Source organism: Papaver somniferum, chromosome 1, assembly GCF_003573695.1.
Source record: "Papaver somniferum cultivar HN1 chromosome 1, ASM357369v1, whole genome shotgun sequence".
In the NCBI taxonomy this organism is placed as follows: Eukaryota; Viridiplantae; Streptophyta; class Magnoliopsida; order Ranunculales; family Papaveraceae; genus Papaver; species Papaver somniferum.
In genome coordinates, this window is record NC_039358.1 from 154,535,218 (window position 1) to 154,550,324 (window position 15,107).

The window sequence follows — 15,107 nt, forward strand, 5'->3', positions numbered from 1 at the left end:
TTCCTGCAATTTAAATGCTACTACTATTTTGGATATATTTTTAAGAAGTTCAAAATAAACTGATTTTAATTTGGGTTACCGTTAATAATTATTGTGTTCAACTATAAGGTCATTAATAAGAGAGGACCATGTTCAAAAAAAGTGTCAGCATGTTCGAACCACGAGTTATCCGTCAATTAATGAGTCCGCTTCTCAGCCCAAGTTCCGCACCAAATTTACTCCCAACACATGTTGACAGTTGATACTTGTTAGTTTACTCATTAATGTGCCTGTATGTACGTACCTAGACTAGAGGGATGTACTTGTTTTCCTATACCCGAAATATTGGATACAGATAACATATTTTATTGAATACTGCATTCACAATTTATTATTCGACTTACATATTTTGGAAGAGTTGCACTGTGCTAGTGCTACTCCTCATTTTGTAGTCCTAACTCCCTGTATAATACGGAAAGGAATCCAATTTTGGACAAACGTAAACGAAAACCATGTTATTAACAACTCTTCTTAGCAACTGGTACCAAAAGATTATATTGCAGTCTAGTTAGTTTCTCGGAGACAAGCGACTGCAAAAACTTGAATTATTTCGATGAATTTCATATTGTCATTAGCGTTCCTGATGCAATCTTACCTACTAAACAAATTGAATTATTCGTAAATCAAATCTAATCCTTGCGATTAAGTCCAAACCGACCAATCAGATGACATCTTGGTAACGCTACCGAATCTAACCTTTCCTCTGAATTTCTTGTTAATTATTTACCATTATTTTTAAAAATCCTCCTAAAAACTCGTAGTCATTTTTAAATAACCATTAATTGGGGGATAAAAAAAGGAATTGGGGATATAAGAAAAGGACAAAAACTGGTTCCAGATATCAATTCGGGATCACCCCTTATCTAAGTATTTTACGTATTATCTAATCTACCCCTCACTAATCCGGATTAGTGATTAATAATAATTAGTAAAATCTTAAGATTTTTGATAAATGATTACTGTGTGTTTTATTTGAACTTGGGTGAGTGAGGTGAGAGTAGAAGGAGGGGAAAATATTTTTGAGTGGAAATTTTTTTGTGAAAATGGAAGATGATTGTGAGGCGAGAATTGCAGCTGCTGAATCTTTAACTCTACTACAACAAGGAGCTAACGACAACAACTCTCAATTGCAACTCTTTGTTAAGCCAACACCCTTGAATGATGATTTTGACGAGTATGGAGAGTTTTTCGAAAAAGCTACACAAGAAAGTAAACTTGCACAACATGCAAGCATCCCCAATACACAGGTAAAGCTGCTAGGAGGTTGAAAAATCGATTTTTTTTCTTTAAACCCGCCATTTTTTCAACTGTAAAACCTCGGTGCCGGCATGGTCGTAGTATGAATACCATGCCGGCAGACGCGTTACCGGCATGGTATTCATACTACGACCATGCCGGTAAAGCGATATCCCCCAATTTGAATATTGATCTGGCATAGTATTCAACCAAAAAACTATGCTGGTACACAGTTAACTTTTTTACCTACCAAGGAATATACTACGGAATATTAAACCGGCATGGGCTCATTGATAGGTTACCATGCCGGAACTGCATGAAAAACATACAGGAAACATTTCCATGTAAACCCAAAAACCGGCATGGAAAATTAATAACCATCAACACCGTAACCAGTTACCGGCGTGGTACCATCAATTTCGAGAATGCCGGCAGTGGAACCGGCGTTGTTGAGTTTCAAAATTACAATGCCGGCACCTACAAAAAAACATATAGGAATAAATGTTTTCCAGAGCTAAATACCGGCATTACATATCAATTAATTGGAATGCCGGTAGCGTGTACCGGCTTGGGACAATAAATTACGACAGTGCCGACACCTTGTTTTCCGGCGTTGGTGTCTAATGAATAATGTATGACGGAATATGTTTCAAATTTGGTCTTCAGTTTTGGCTAAGTTCGACAATGCCGGAACATTGGTCGAGCATGCTGGTACTTTCCGGCATAGTGTTTTAATTTCGTTTGGAACTAATTTTCGTTCGATCTTTAGGTGGTGACATATATTGATCCAACAAATGCAAAGCCGCTTTATCGGGATACGTCGGAATACTATAAAATACCTCTGATATGTGACCAAAGAATACTTTACTAATGGATTGCTAGTAATGAACCTTCTAATGAATGTGAAATTGATCTTGAATTATAGATCGAAATGAAGCAATCGCTTGGGCTAAAGAGACGGCTCTGAAGAACATGTGTGTGTTGGTGAGGAATACCGAACGTTCAAAGAGGCGTTTTGAGATGGCTTGCGAGAGAAGTGGGAAATACAAGGAGAAGAATAACCACAAGAGAAAGGATTATGTATATCCAAAGAAGACTAATAGGGTATACAAGACTCGTACGAGGAAGAATGATTGCCCGTTTAAGCTTGTTTTTCGTTTAAATGACATGAACAATTGAGATTGTGAGGTTTTGTGTGGCTGTCATAACCACCGGGATCCGAAAGATTTTGTTGGTCACTCCCTAGTTGCGATGCTGAAACCTCATGAGTTCGAAGATGTAAAGAGATTGACCAAAGCACTTATCAAACCGAGACAAATTCTCAGAGGCTTCAAGGAAAAGGATGAGTTCAACGTGTCTTCTCTACGTACAATTTATAGCGTACAAGCAACTATTAGAAGGGTGGAATGGGAAGGGAGGTCCGTTATGCAAGAATTTGAGAAGATGGCTTGGGATTACAACTACACTCGTATCATTAAAAGAGGGCCGGACGAGAAGCCCCTTCAGATATTCATTTCGCATCCTTTGCTTTCACAATTGGCAAATCCATGTTGTGGTGTTCTTATGATGGATTGTACCTACAAGACAAACAAATACAATATGCCGTTGTTCAACATCGTGGGGCAAACCTCAGACAAGGTAACATTCACATTGGCTTGGTGTTTAATGGAAAACGAGAGGGACTATAATTATCATTGGGCATTACGACAATTGAAATTATTCTTTCGGGAAAATCAACTTCCGAGGGTGATCGTAACCGATCAAGATGATGCATCAATGAAAGCAATATCCGACGTCTTCCCGGACGCACAAATTTCCTATGTACATATCATATACGTCAAAATATCATAAAAACTTGCCATGCCTTGTTTGAACCCACTAAGGAGGATATTAAGAAGAGAATGATTGTTCAACTAGAGGAAGATGTTCGAAAGAACAAACTATCCCCCGAAGAATAAGAAGATGAGAGAGGCAAGATAAAGGAGCGAGTGGACAAAGAACATGCGGAAAATCATAAAAAGTGGTTGGAATTTCTAAGAGATTGGGAGAAAGTTTATTGGTCTCTTACCGAGGTTATGTACGAAAAGAGATTGGAGAAGTTTATTGCCGATTGGAACGAAGTTTATCCGACTGCCGTCTGGTATTGTCAGACTCAATGGTTGGATAAGTTCAAGGAAAAATTTCTGCGTGCATGGACAAACCGGTATAGACACTTCAAGACTGAAGCAACTAGTGCAGCGGAGTCCGCTTATGGGAGATTTAAAGATCTGATCCAGTCCGGTCAAGGCAATGTGGTTACGGTCACCGAGGCAATGGAGCAATACTTTAAGGCTGATAGCAATAGGATCAAGGTGGCTTTTGAGAAAAGCTCAATGGAAAGGATGACTCAATTTCTTCGTTATCGTAAGTTGCTCCAAGGAATAGAATTCAACGTCTCTCATTGGAAAATAAAACATATGATGAGACAAATGGAATATGAGAAAAATTACGGAAAACCGGGTGATGTGTGTATTTGTCCCGACATGTCCTCATTGGGGCTTCCGTGTCGTCATATGCTTGTGAAGTATGAAGAAGTGATACCTATTGAGGTTATTGATCCGTTTCGGAAGCAACTATCTGTCGAACCTCCCCCTTCGGGAGATCCTGGAAAATCTCCATGGGATACGAATGAAGCAAAGGAATTATACGAAGCTTACACACGTGGCACCTCGGTAAGCCGGCAAGTCTTGTTGAGCCAACTAAGGCTAATTACTCGTCCATGGATCACACAAAGCGAAGAGCCAGGAAAGGGAGATCCAATAGGTAGACCCCAAACTAAAACGTCAAAGAGAAAACAAAGGGTAGAATTGAAAGAAATGACTCAACGTGAAGAAAAACGCGCAGCAAGTAAGAAACGATACAACCTTCTCATGATCCTACAATTAGGAGAGAATACAATTATTTTTACATAAATACACAACAATACATACGCACAAGATAAATACTTACATAGGTTTGATAGATAGTACGAGCCCACGAGTGCTTGTATCCAAATAGTGTTTTCGGTTCCGGAGCTTCACCCCAAATTCTACCACGTTCAAGGTCACTTTCCTCTTCATCTTGCTCATCTTGATCATCGTGGTCACGGATTACAGCTCGACTACGGTCACCACTGCTCTCCCAAATTATCCCTCTTGTCTCAGCCCCCAAACGCTTTTTACGACCTATATCATAAAATCACACAAAATGAATGTGAGACAACTCATTTTCAGTTTTTCCACCGACATTGACTTACTGAAACAAAGCACGCCGGTTGTCTGTTCCGGCATTAAACAATGACTGTCGACAATGCCATTAATCATATGTAATTCTCCTGTATGTTTTTAGTCCACTACCGACATTCTCGAAATAAATCAATTTCATGCCGTAACCTAATGCCGACATTCAAATCAACCTAAAAATGTATGCCAATACTGGTGATAAATTCATAAACTCTCCTGTATGGTTTAAGTCCACTACCGGCATGCTCAAATTTTCACAAAACAATGCCGGTACTATAAACCGGCATACAATGGAACCAAATGTCTATGCCGATACTGGTGACAAATTCATAAACTCTCCTGTATCTTTTTAGACCACTACCGGCATGCACGAATAGTTATAAATGACTGCCGGTACCAAGAACCGGCAGGGAATTCGACCCAAATTCTATGCCGGTATCTAAAATTCAGTTTATGGTGAATCTGCCGAGTGAAACTGACATTGCATTCATCCTAGATTGAATGCCGAAAGGTAAAACCGGCACCGTATTTATACATATTTCAGTGCCGATAATCACTGAAACTCAACTGTTTCAGTTAGGGTTTGCGATTGTAACCTAAACCCATTGCTATAAATCGATTAAAACACTCATAAAGTAGTTTAAAATCACTTACCTTCTCACAGAAGCCATGGTTGCGAGAAGTTGATTGTCCGAATCCGCAGCTTGTTCTTCTTCTTGCTCTTGAGCAATCTTAGCAATTCTTTGTTCCTGTTTTTGTTGAGCAAACGATTTTGAGTTCGATTGCGCATTCGTTTTCTTTCGTGGAGGCATTGTTTATGATTCGGGTAGGTTAATCGACGATTAATCGACGAAGAACGGATGAAGAACGATGATTTTTTTTTTTTCCAAAATCTAACCCTAAATCAGTGCCGATACTGAAATGGGGATATATGAATTTAGTTTTTGATTTTAATGTTTTAGGAGAAAGGGTATAATGGTCTTTTCATAATACTTTTTAATTAATCAAAGGGTATTTTAGTATTTTCATACCCAAAAATCACCCCTTAACACACACCATGGATTGGGAAAGTAATCAATATCCCCGATTTTTGTTTTATCCCCAATTAATTGTTCATATTTTTAAACTTTAGATAAATATTGTTTCATTTTTATCAAATTAAATACAATTCGGAAATGACGAATAGACCCTCCAACAGATTTTCAGTTGGAGTTGTTAAGAGGATCAGAAAGAGTTTGACGAGATGAAGCAATCTATTTTGACTGACTATCGGAAGAAAGTATACGTGTCAGTCATCTGAGTCATGTGTACCCATCTCATGCAGGGATTTTCAGAGGATCCATGTGATTAAAGAATGGACGCTTTACTGTGAATAATAACACACGTCACAAGCCATCTAAGTATAGAAACCCATAAGATATTGACACGACTATTGTTCTGCCAGAGCTGTTACACGTGCTTCTTTGCTGCATTTCCATATCTGCCCTTCATCACTATGACAGTTGTGGTTTCCCTGACTCCCCGGATTTTTCCTTCTCCCTTGCCCTGACTCAGATAGCGCATTGGCTTTCTTGATTATAATGATGAATCTAATGAAAGAGCTTTCGTAATTGTCTACACAAAAATTCGAATCAAAATTGTAGAACTAAGCTGTATGTCTCCTGCAAATGGGGGATGAATATTTTATCAAGAGACAATTAGTATGATTTGCTGTCTATCACGTGTACTAGCTACAGAAAACGTGGCAGTAAAAAGAACCGTCACCTGAGGTGATTAAAAGGTCGGACCGTTGGATATGTCGGGTATCTTGGTTCAAATTTCATGTGCAGCATGTGTGTTAAGGCAAAACATCCCCACTTTTGCAATAATAGAGGTGTACAATTGGTCCATCCATGTGTTTATATATATAAATCAAAAGACTTTGGTTTACCATCAATTTATTTAGTGCGAGAAAGAAAGGGTAAGGTGGTGATGTGCTTTCTTGCATATGAGGTGGTACCCATAAACAATGGGTCGATCATGGCCGTTAATGACGGTATGGTGTGCCGTCATCTTTATTACACAGGATCGAGGTCGGCTAAAATAGTAACCAGCATTTATTTGGGTAAGATCAATCGAGTCTTTTCCATAGTGTACTTCTTCTTCCCTATATGGCTATATCACTTTTGTGAATAATTCTTCTGTAGTCTGTACAGTTTAGAGCAATTATTTAATGGGAGTCTTGAATTGTGAAAAGCAAATCTAAGATATAATGGCTAATTCTATTAATGTTTATCAAAATATGGAATGTACTAATTAATAAGGTTTAAAGGAAAGTTTGGACTTGTCCTTGGATTCATCCAAAAGGACTGTTTGGGTGCATTAATTAAGTAGTTTACCAAGAGAAATTTTTACATCAAGTTGAAAAACTATATTTTCTTTTTTTTGATGAACAACCAGACCACATTTCATTCAATCCAAAAAGGTGATTACATGATTGTTAATTTACAAAAAAAAAAATATCAAAATATAAGAAACTTAAAACCCAAATACAAATAAAGATACCAATTACATGTAATTCACGAAAAGAAAGAGCAAATTACCGCAAAGGTACCCAATTTTTGTATGAAAAGTAGAAAGAAAAGATGGTATAATCCGGAATCAATTCCGACCATTTTGAATGTTTGTCTTTTATAACAAGAGATGCTCCAAAAACAAAGGAGTGATTAGCCCTTATTCTTGTGTATGTGAACGAAAAACCCGGATGCCATAAATCCCTTTTGTTGAAGATGAACTCAAAGTTATGCCGTGTTGAATCGCCGATGTTCTCGAATCTAGAATAACAAGCCATGAAACAACCAACAAAGATTGAAGAATCACCATCAAAGTGAGAAATAATCGCTCTCAAAGCGAAGAAAAAATCGCCCAAAAAGCGAAAATAAAATCACCAAAATGGTGAAGAAATGTGTCAAAAGACACCATAAATTAAAAAACATTTTATTCTATTAGAAAATCTATTAAAACTAAAGAAAAACAATATCCTTGATCAGATTTGGTCCAAAAAAACTAAATCTAAGCAAGATGATGATGCAGAGTTTTTTTTTTTTTTTTTTTTCTGGAGAGAGAAAGGGAGAAAGGGAGAGAAGCGTTTGTTTATCTTTTTACAAGCCGAAAAACTACTAATTAGCTAAAAACATATCCACAGTGGCAAAAAAAGAGCATTGCGTAGTCAGCAAAGCGAAAAACTAAGTTGCAAACACTGGAAGTTTAGCTGATTGTACGTATTTGTCCGCCCAAACAAAAAGATCCTGGCTCTGTCCTGTACCGGCATGAGCCGTGCACACGTAAGTTTATAGTGGATGGATATTTGAAATTTTGGAGTGCAAGTGCGTAAAACATTGTTAATCCGTCGGTAATGATGGGTCCCAAAGTGGGTCGACGGATCCTAAAATAAGCCTCCACTAAGAAGGGTCGACATACATTGCAAATGGAGATGACATAAGATAAATCAATTCACAAATGGATATTTCATTTTTATTTTATTTTATGAATGGAAATGCCAAAGTCAAGAAAGTGAGAGAATTTACTATTGATATCAACGTATAACTAACAATGAAACAGGAGGATAGGTAGGTCATTTGGTAATGAATTTCCTTATTAAATAAGGAAGGTTCGTTAAAGTGTAAGGGGTATATTAGTAACTCAAAAGTGTTTTGAAGAACACTACAACTACAAAGGGTCAGTAGTCAGTTGTTGAGTCTTCTCTGTGAATTACTTGTTGTAATCTTCTTCTCTCTTCCTCCTCCATTGTTATTGTTGTTGCCTGCCTGCAAGAGAGAGAAGAAGAAGAAGAAGGAAACTTGAAGTTAAGGTTTCTCTTTTTCAAGTACTAAGTACTGGTTGTTCTGGTGTATCCACTTGTGTAAAGTCAATATATTACGATTCTCTGTTCTCACAATGTAAAGAAAGTTAAAGAAGGAATAAAGAACGGACGCTGATTTTGATTCTGAATTCTTCAAGTACACGATTCCTTATTGATTTTGGTTTTCATATTTTTGATGACATTGGATTAGTTTTGGGTGGAGAGAATTATTGAGTGATTCAGAAAAAATAAGAAGAATAACAAGAGAAAATGTCTTTCAAGAGTAGAGGAATAGAGTCGCCTTCCTCTAATCATCATAGTAAGAGCAGTAGTGTTGTGACTAGAAACTGGGCTATTTTACTATGTCTGGGAAGTTTCTGTGCTGGTTTGCTATTTACTAACAGGTACCTCTTTTTTATGTGAATTTTCTTGAAATTTTCTCTCTTATTTCCCATTGATATTCTAATTTTCATGATATTATCAGCTATTACAATGAATTTGGTTGTATAGAAAAGAAAACGTAAAATTCAATCTTTTTTCAGAGGGTTTTTTCTGCATTTCTGTGAGCGTAAAATCTATGATTTTGATGAATTCTGAGATTTCCTTGTTGTGATTTGGTGTATGATTTTTTTTTCCTTCAAATTTCCTACTTTTTTCTGTTATAAGTTTTGGTGATTCTCTGATCAATTGGTTTGAGTAACTGAGAGGTGGTTAATTGAAACGCCTTTTTCATCCTGGTTTTATGGTTTTAATTTACATTCAGTTTTAATTGAATGCTTTGTTGTTTTTTATCTTGTTGTTGAGTTTGGTTAATTAGTCTACATCAATTAGGGTTCTTTGTTCTTCTTCCAATGCCGTATGTATTATTTTCTTCCTGTTGTATTATTTCAGATCCAATTCCCATAATTTTATATTTCTGCTAAGGAATTTGAGAATTCTTGATCATTGATTTGTTCCAGTTCAATTATTATTTTGAAAATTCTAATTTTAAAATTTCATTTTATAATTTACATCATATTTGTGCAAGTAAGTCGTATCAATTTATCAAATGTTTCTTTAATAGAATGTGGACAGTGCCTGAACCTGATGCTAAAGGTATTACAAGGACAGCTGGTACCGAGAATCAAAGGCTAAGCCTGGTTTCAGATGGTTGTGATCCAACACTTGTGAGTAGAACTATGCACTGCTGTATAGATTTATCAAAATTCTAGTGTTTTGTCAGTGAATTATATGAATTATGATTCATTCTTCGATCTTATATATACATGTTGGTAAAGATTTTTCTTGTGTTCCATTCAGAAGAATATAAAGCGTGAACCGAAGGACATAATGGGCGAGGTTATGAAGACTCACCATGCTATACAGTAAGAAACATATTTTCTCTTGTGCTAGTTGGGATTTGTTATACTCTTAAACTTTTATGTAACCGGCAGTGAAAAATTAATTCCTGAATATGGAATGCAGAACATTAGATAAAACGATTTCGAATTTGGAGATGGAGTTAGCTGCTGCAAAGGCTACACAAGAGTCTATTCTCAATGGATCTCCTATATCAGACAATGTGAAAGTGAATGAGTCAACTAAGAAAAGAAAGTATTTAATGGTTGTTGGAGTAAATACTGCTTTTAGTAGTAGGAAAAGAAGAGATTCAGTTCGGGCAACTTGGATGCCACAAGGTCTGTAGATTGATCTTCTGCCTTTTCGCTGCTAACCTCGTGATTACCTATTAAAGTTTTGGTTTCTTGTTTGAATCTAATTCAGTTTTCTTTCTTCAAAAAAGGTGAAAAAAGGAAGAAGATGGAGGAAGAGAAGGGTATCATCACTCGTTTCATAATTGGTCATAGGTCAGTATCCAATATATGCTCTGAGAAATCTAATGCCAGTTATGTTGAATGACGCTTGAAGCAATCTGTTGGGGGAAGTCGTAGTGCTAAAATTTAAAAATACCTAGACAATCACAACTGCTTTTGTGAAGGCATTGAGTTAAAACATACTATTCTTCTTCATTTATTTTATTAAGAGCAAAGAAAAACTGGACCAAGGAACTCTAACAATCAGAAAGAGGACCAACACTCACATACAAAATCAACAGTGACCTGAAATGGACTTCCAAACTAGTTTGAACATTACATTACTCACTCCTTTGCCCATCCTCTTAAACTGGTTTTTCCAAGCATCTTCTTGGAATGTTAAATAGCTTGACCGCTGCCTGCCTTGTTCCATATCTTTATCACAAGCATCTGTTTCAGATGGGTCAGTTTCTTTTGACACTGAAAATTTATAGAAATAAGTGCCAGGAATGGTTTACAGATTTAGAAGTTCTTTAGCGTGTACACTATTTAGAGCCAGACTGTAAATTTTCCTTAAAGTGGATTTCTCTAAATTGGACTTGTTATCTTTCAGTGCAACATCAGGTGGTATTCTTGATAGAGCTATTGAAGCAGAAGACAACAAGCATGGGGACTTCTTGAGGCTGGTAACTTCTTAGTTTCTTTTTTACATGTACGCTACCAGACGTCAGTTTAGGAACACTCTCCATTTCTGAATATAAGCTGTAAATTTCACTAATCATTATGTTTATTTATGAACAGGATCATGTTGAAGGATACCTTGAATTATCCGCCAAAACAAAGATATACTTCGCTACTGCTGTTGCGTTATGGGATGCAGATTTCTACATCAAAGTTGACGATGATGTCCATGTAAATATAGGCAAGTCGGTACAATTTTTCACAACAGCATATTGTTACTCTAAAATGTTTCTCCTTGTTCTAATTCATACGTATCTCCTTTCAAATTACCTGCAGCAACACTTGGAACAACATTAGCTAGACATAGATCAAAACCACGGGTGTATATTGGGTGCATGAAATCTGGTCCCGTTCTCGCTCAAAAGTAAGCAAAACTAACCCACCATAACCATGGTTCAAATAGTTGATTTGCTGAAAACTGGTTATTAATTTGCATATTCAATGAAACAGGGGAGTGAGATACCATGAACCAGAGCACTGGAAATTTGGTGAAGAGGGAAACAAGTACTTCCGACATGCTACTGGTCAACTATACGCTGTTTCAAAAGATTTAGCTACATATATTTCCATAAACCAGTAAGTTTACACATTCCCTTCTAGCCACAAAACAGAAGTTCTTTTACCTATTGGGATTTAGGACCTGAAGAACTACTATCTTGCCTCAATCTCATTGAATTTCTGATGATTCCAGGCATGTTCTACACAAATTCGCAAATGAAGATGTTTCATTGGGAGCTTGGTTTATTGGCTTAGATGTGGAGCACATCGATGACCGGAGACTTTGTTGTGGTACTCCTCCTGGTAAGTTTTCACGGCTACTACCATGAACTATAAATTTTATCACAAATAACAATGAAATTAGAAGCTAAAGTATCTACTCTATATATTAAAATAAATGAACAAAAGAAGAAGAAGCAACTCTATCAGACTGATTCAGTCATTACTAATAATGCGCACCTCCTGCTTAAGACTTCTGATAAGAACCTGATCGTATCAACTCCAGATTATGTGGACATCTTCAGTTAGACGTAAGGTGGCCCAATAGGAGTCCCGGGAAATGGTTATAGACAGTGGGGACTCAAAGATCCAAACAGGCCATTTTTTGTCCTAGTTTTTTTACTTCCTAAAAAGCAGTACAGTGGTCTACAAGCACACCAGTTACAACTTTTACTTCTTTGCAAGTTGTTTGGCTAATAATAAGCTCCGGCTGAACCTCCTCTTTTCGTGTTTCTTAAGTTTAATATGTGAGTGAACGCACAACCAAGAATACTAACCACAGATTAGCAACAAATGTACCAAAAACTAAATGTAGACGGGTGGTAACGATATTACAGGGTTGCATTTTGGACCTATAGGTTCATCAATTTGCAAGTAGTCCATCCCAGTATACCATTTCAATTGGATTAAGGCTCAAGTGAGTAGTGACTGGGATGGTTAAAGGTCAAGCTTTTAACAAGTAATATTTTTCAATGGATGTAAAGCTTTAAAGAATACCAGGCTATAACAACCGTATGTCTCGAATGTGAAAAAAAAAACATAAATAAGTAAATAAAATCACTACTTCATGTAATATGCAGAGATGCTTAGTTAATTAAAATAATAATTGGTGATTTTGATAATGTTACCGCAGATTGTGAATGGAAGGCTCAGGCAGGCAATGTTTGTGTTGCTTCGTTTGATTGGAGTTGTAGTGGGATTTGCAAATCTGCCGACAGGATCAAAGAGGTGCATCAGAGATGTGGGGAAGGTGAGAATGCTCTTTGGAGTGCAACTTTCTGAGTCCCATCATTATCAGCATGAGCAACACTACCAAACTGTACTTCCAAACTCAGGAAGTCATCTGGTTTTTGCTACTAGAACAGAGAATTGTATGTAAACATTACCTTTGTAGAATTATAGAGAAAGAAAGAGAAAAAGGAGAGGCGTTACCACTGCTTGGGGCTGTTTCTATTTTAGCAGAGGAGATTGACCCCCCATTTGTAGCAGAGAAAGAACTAAAGATATGAAAATTTCAGAAATTTCCACTACTCGATTCTTTAAATTGCTCGGAGAGCCAGTTTGTAAGTTTTCTCCACCATGGCTACTGAGCTTCATCCCATAATAAGTGACAGTATTTTTGAGTAGCCTTTTGCTGCCTTTTTTGTTTACATATAAATAGAAGTTTCAGTGTATTAGCTCTCCCTCTCTTCTTTAGATAACTATGAACATTTTTGATGGTCCTTCCTTCTTTTCGAAGTTTCTGTCTAGATGACTCATGAGTTCTCAACAAGATTAATGGAGGCAATGCTAATGATGAGTATAGGTAAACCAGATGAGTCATGAATTTTGAACATGGAGTTATCATCATAAAGCTTACTTTCTTTCTAAGCATTGAAACCCCAAGTGTATAAAGCATGCTTTAGCGAAACAAAATCATTCCATGTACTTTGCTTGGATAATAAAGACAAATCAAAATACAGTGTTGCTATTATCACACTAAAAAAGCAATCCCACTATCCACACCTACCACAATATGCCAACTTTGCTCTATACTTCCCCCAAGTGTTCAAATTCAACTGATCAGATAACAGACTTGAAAACCAGTGGCATCTCTTCTCTCCCTCACCCCTAAAACATCTATTTAGAGGATTGATTCCATCTTCATATTCCTCCTGATTCACACTTAAAATGAGTAGTGCTTCACAAGTCCAACTCACTTCCTCAACAGAGAATAATCACCATTACCTTAAACACCTAGATTTCTTCTTGAGACTCTCTGTTATACCTTTCAGTGTTGCATCTATACGGGTAACTGCCATTACTAAGCAAGATAACAGTACCTATGGGAATTTGGAATTCAATAATATCATTGGCCTCAAGTAAGCACTAATCTTCTGAACCTCTTTTTTTTTTTCTCTCTTAAATTTTTCAAAGACAAGTTTTTCACTTTGTTAATTCAACAGGTACTTGATCTGCATCAATGCCATTTCTGCTTCCTATGCTCTTGTTGCTATTGTCTGTTCATGGTTCAAGTTCTTGTTAACGAAAGCTTGGATTTTCTTTGTTTCAGATCAGGTTATTTTTCCTGCCAAAACTTCAACAGTGAATCAATTAACTGTTTATGTTCATATCTTGATATGTTTTGTGTTTTTTTTTTGTGATTTTCAGATTGTAGCTTATTTGATTGTCACATCCGGTGCATCGGTGATTGAGATACTTTATCTGGCTTACAACGGTCATAAAGAAGTTTCGTGGAGTGAAGCTTGTAGTTCTTATGGAAAATTTTGCAGTAGAGTGAAAGTTGCTTTCATTCTACATGTTTTTACTTTCTTCTGTTTCTTAATTTTATCGGTAATGTCTGCTTTTAGGGTCTTTAGCAAGTTTGATCCTCCTAGTATTCCTTCTAAAGGAGTGGAGAATGATGGAGAAAGCTAGAAGAATGAAGCTAATGTATGATGTTATACACTGTATGAATAAATGGTACTAGAGCTAGCCATTTATCATTTTAAGGCTAGCTGCCGGAGAAATTAGGCAATGATAATGAAAAGTGGGAGGTGATAATCTCTATGAATGTGTATTTCAAGTGTGTTTCTTTCTCCTACTGATTTAGATTTTTGACCCACTCTCATTGTGTAATTCGAAATATTACCTCCGTCCCTAATTAGATGACCTAGTTAAAATTTATTAATAAATTTAGAAATGATTTATTTCTCAAACTATACAACGTATTTTTGTAAACTTTGTATCATCGGAAAATATTTTAAAACACCTATCTAATGAATATATATATGGCTATCAAATTTTACATATTTTTTATAATAATATTAATCTATCACTCCACTTATTTATGGTATAGGTCATCTAATTAGAGACGGAGGGAATATGTAGTTGTAAGATTTCTTACAACTACACTCCAGTAAAACTAATCCAATTTCTAAGTGATCATTATGAATTCTTATTTGATTAATTGAATATTAAGAATGTTTACAAGATAGATTCAAGTATTACAACAATTTTACTTGAATCCTAGATTCATTTTCTGTCTCTCTCTCTATTTCTTGATCAAGACTTACCCTAGAACCCCCCACAAGTAATGACCTCTCTCCTTTATATAGAATTTTACATAGTGGATGATAGCTAAGATACCCACTATTTTCGGGATCACTATGCGACACATTCGCTCATATACAATCGCTCATCTCCGCATAGCGTACCTCTTCG

General features: G+C 36.5%; 2 protein-coding genes across 3 annotated transcripts; both read left to right on the forward strand.

Annotated features, from left to right (window-relative positions):
* The first annotated feature begins 8,221 nt into the window (after positions 1 to 8,221).
* On the forward strand, positions 8,222 to 13,127 carry LOC113305136 (probable beta-1,3-galactosyltransferase 2). 2 transcript variants are annotated; one of them, XM_026554243.1, is made up of 11 exons: positions 8,222 to 8,780; positions 9,440 to 9,542; positions 9,679 to 9,740; positions 9,841 to 10,052; positions 10,157 to 10,220; positions 10,780 to 10,852; positions 10,968 to 11,088; positions 11,184 to 11,271; positions 11,358 to 11,483; positions 11,599 to 11,708; positions 12,538 to 13,127. In XM_026554243.1, the coding sequence occupies exons 1-11, from the start codon at positions 8,647 to 8,649 to the stop codon at positions 12,684 to 12,686; spliced, it is 1,242 nt and encodes a 413-aa protein (XP_026410028.1). In that variant the 5' UTR covers positions 8,222 to 8,646; the 3' UTR covers positions 12,687 to 13,127. The 2 variants fall into 2 exon arrangements, with proteins under 2 accessions (XP_026410028.1, XP_026410023.1); XM_026554238.1 differs by having other exon boundaries at positions 8,224 to 8,780; positions 9,676 to 9,740.
* A 249-nt stretch (positions 13,128 to 13,376) lies between these two features.
* LOC113305147 (CASP-like protein 2D1) lies at positions 13,377 to 14,485 on the forward strand. Its single transcript, XM_026554245.1, has 3 exons — positions 13,377 to 13,765; positions 13,850 to 13,961; positions 14,055 to 14,485. The coding sequence occupies exons 1-3, from the start codon at positions 13,575 to 13,577 to the stop codon at positions 14,319 to 14,321; spliced, it is 570 nt and encodes a 189-aa protein (XP_026410030.1). The 5' UTR covers positions 13,377 to 13,574; the 3' UTR covers positions 14,322 to 14,485.
* Positions 14,486 to 15,107: the final 622 nt, after the last annotated feature.

Excerpts from the sequence above, each read along its gene's own strand:
- LOC113305147 (XM_026554245.1), top strand. The coding sequence starts at position 13,575 with ATGAGTAGTGCTTCACAAGTCCAACTCACTTCCTCAACAGAGAATAAT. Across the intron at positions 13,766-13,849 it reads AATAATATCATTGGCCTCAA|GTACTTGATCTGCATCAATG; the intron begins GTAAGCACTAAT and ends TTAATTCAACAG. Across the intron at positions 13,962-14,054 it reads TTTTCTTTGTTTCAGATCAG|ATTGTAGCTTATTTGATTGT; the intron begins GTTATTTTTCCT and ends TGTGATTTTCAG.
- LOC113305136 (XM_026554238.1), top strand. The coding sequence starts at position 8,647 with ATGTCTTTCAAGAGTAGAGGAATAGAGTCGCCTTCCTCTAATCATCAT. Across the intron at positions 9,741-9,840 it reads AAGACTCACCATGCTATACA|AACATTAGATAAAACGATTT; the intron begins GTAAGAAACATA and ends TATGGAATGCAG. Across the intron at positions 11,709-12,537 it reads TTGTTGTGGTACTCCTCCTG|ATTGTGAATGGAAGGCTCAG; the intron begins GTAAGTTTTCAC and ends ATGTTACCGCAG.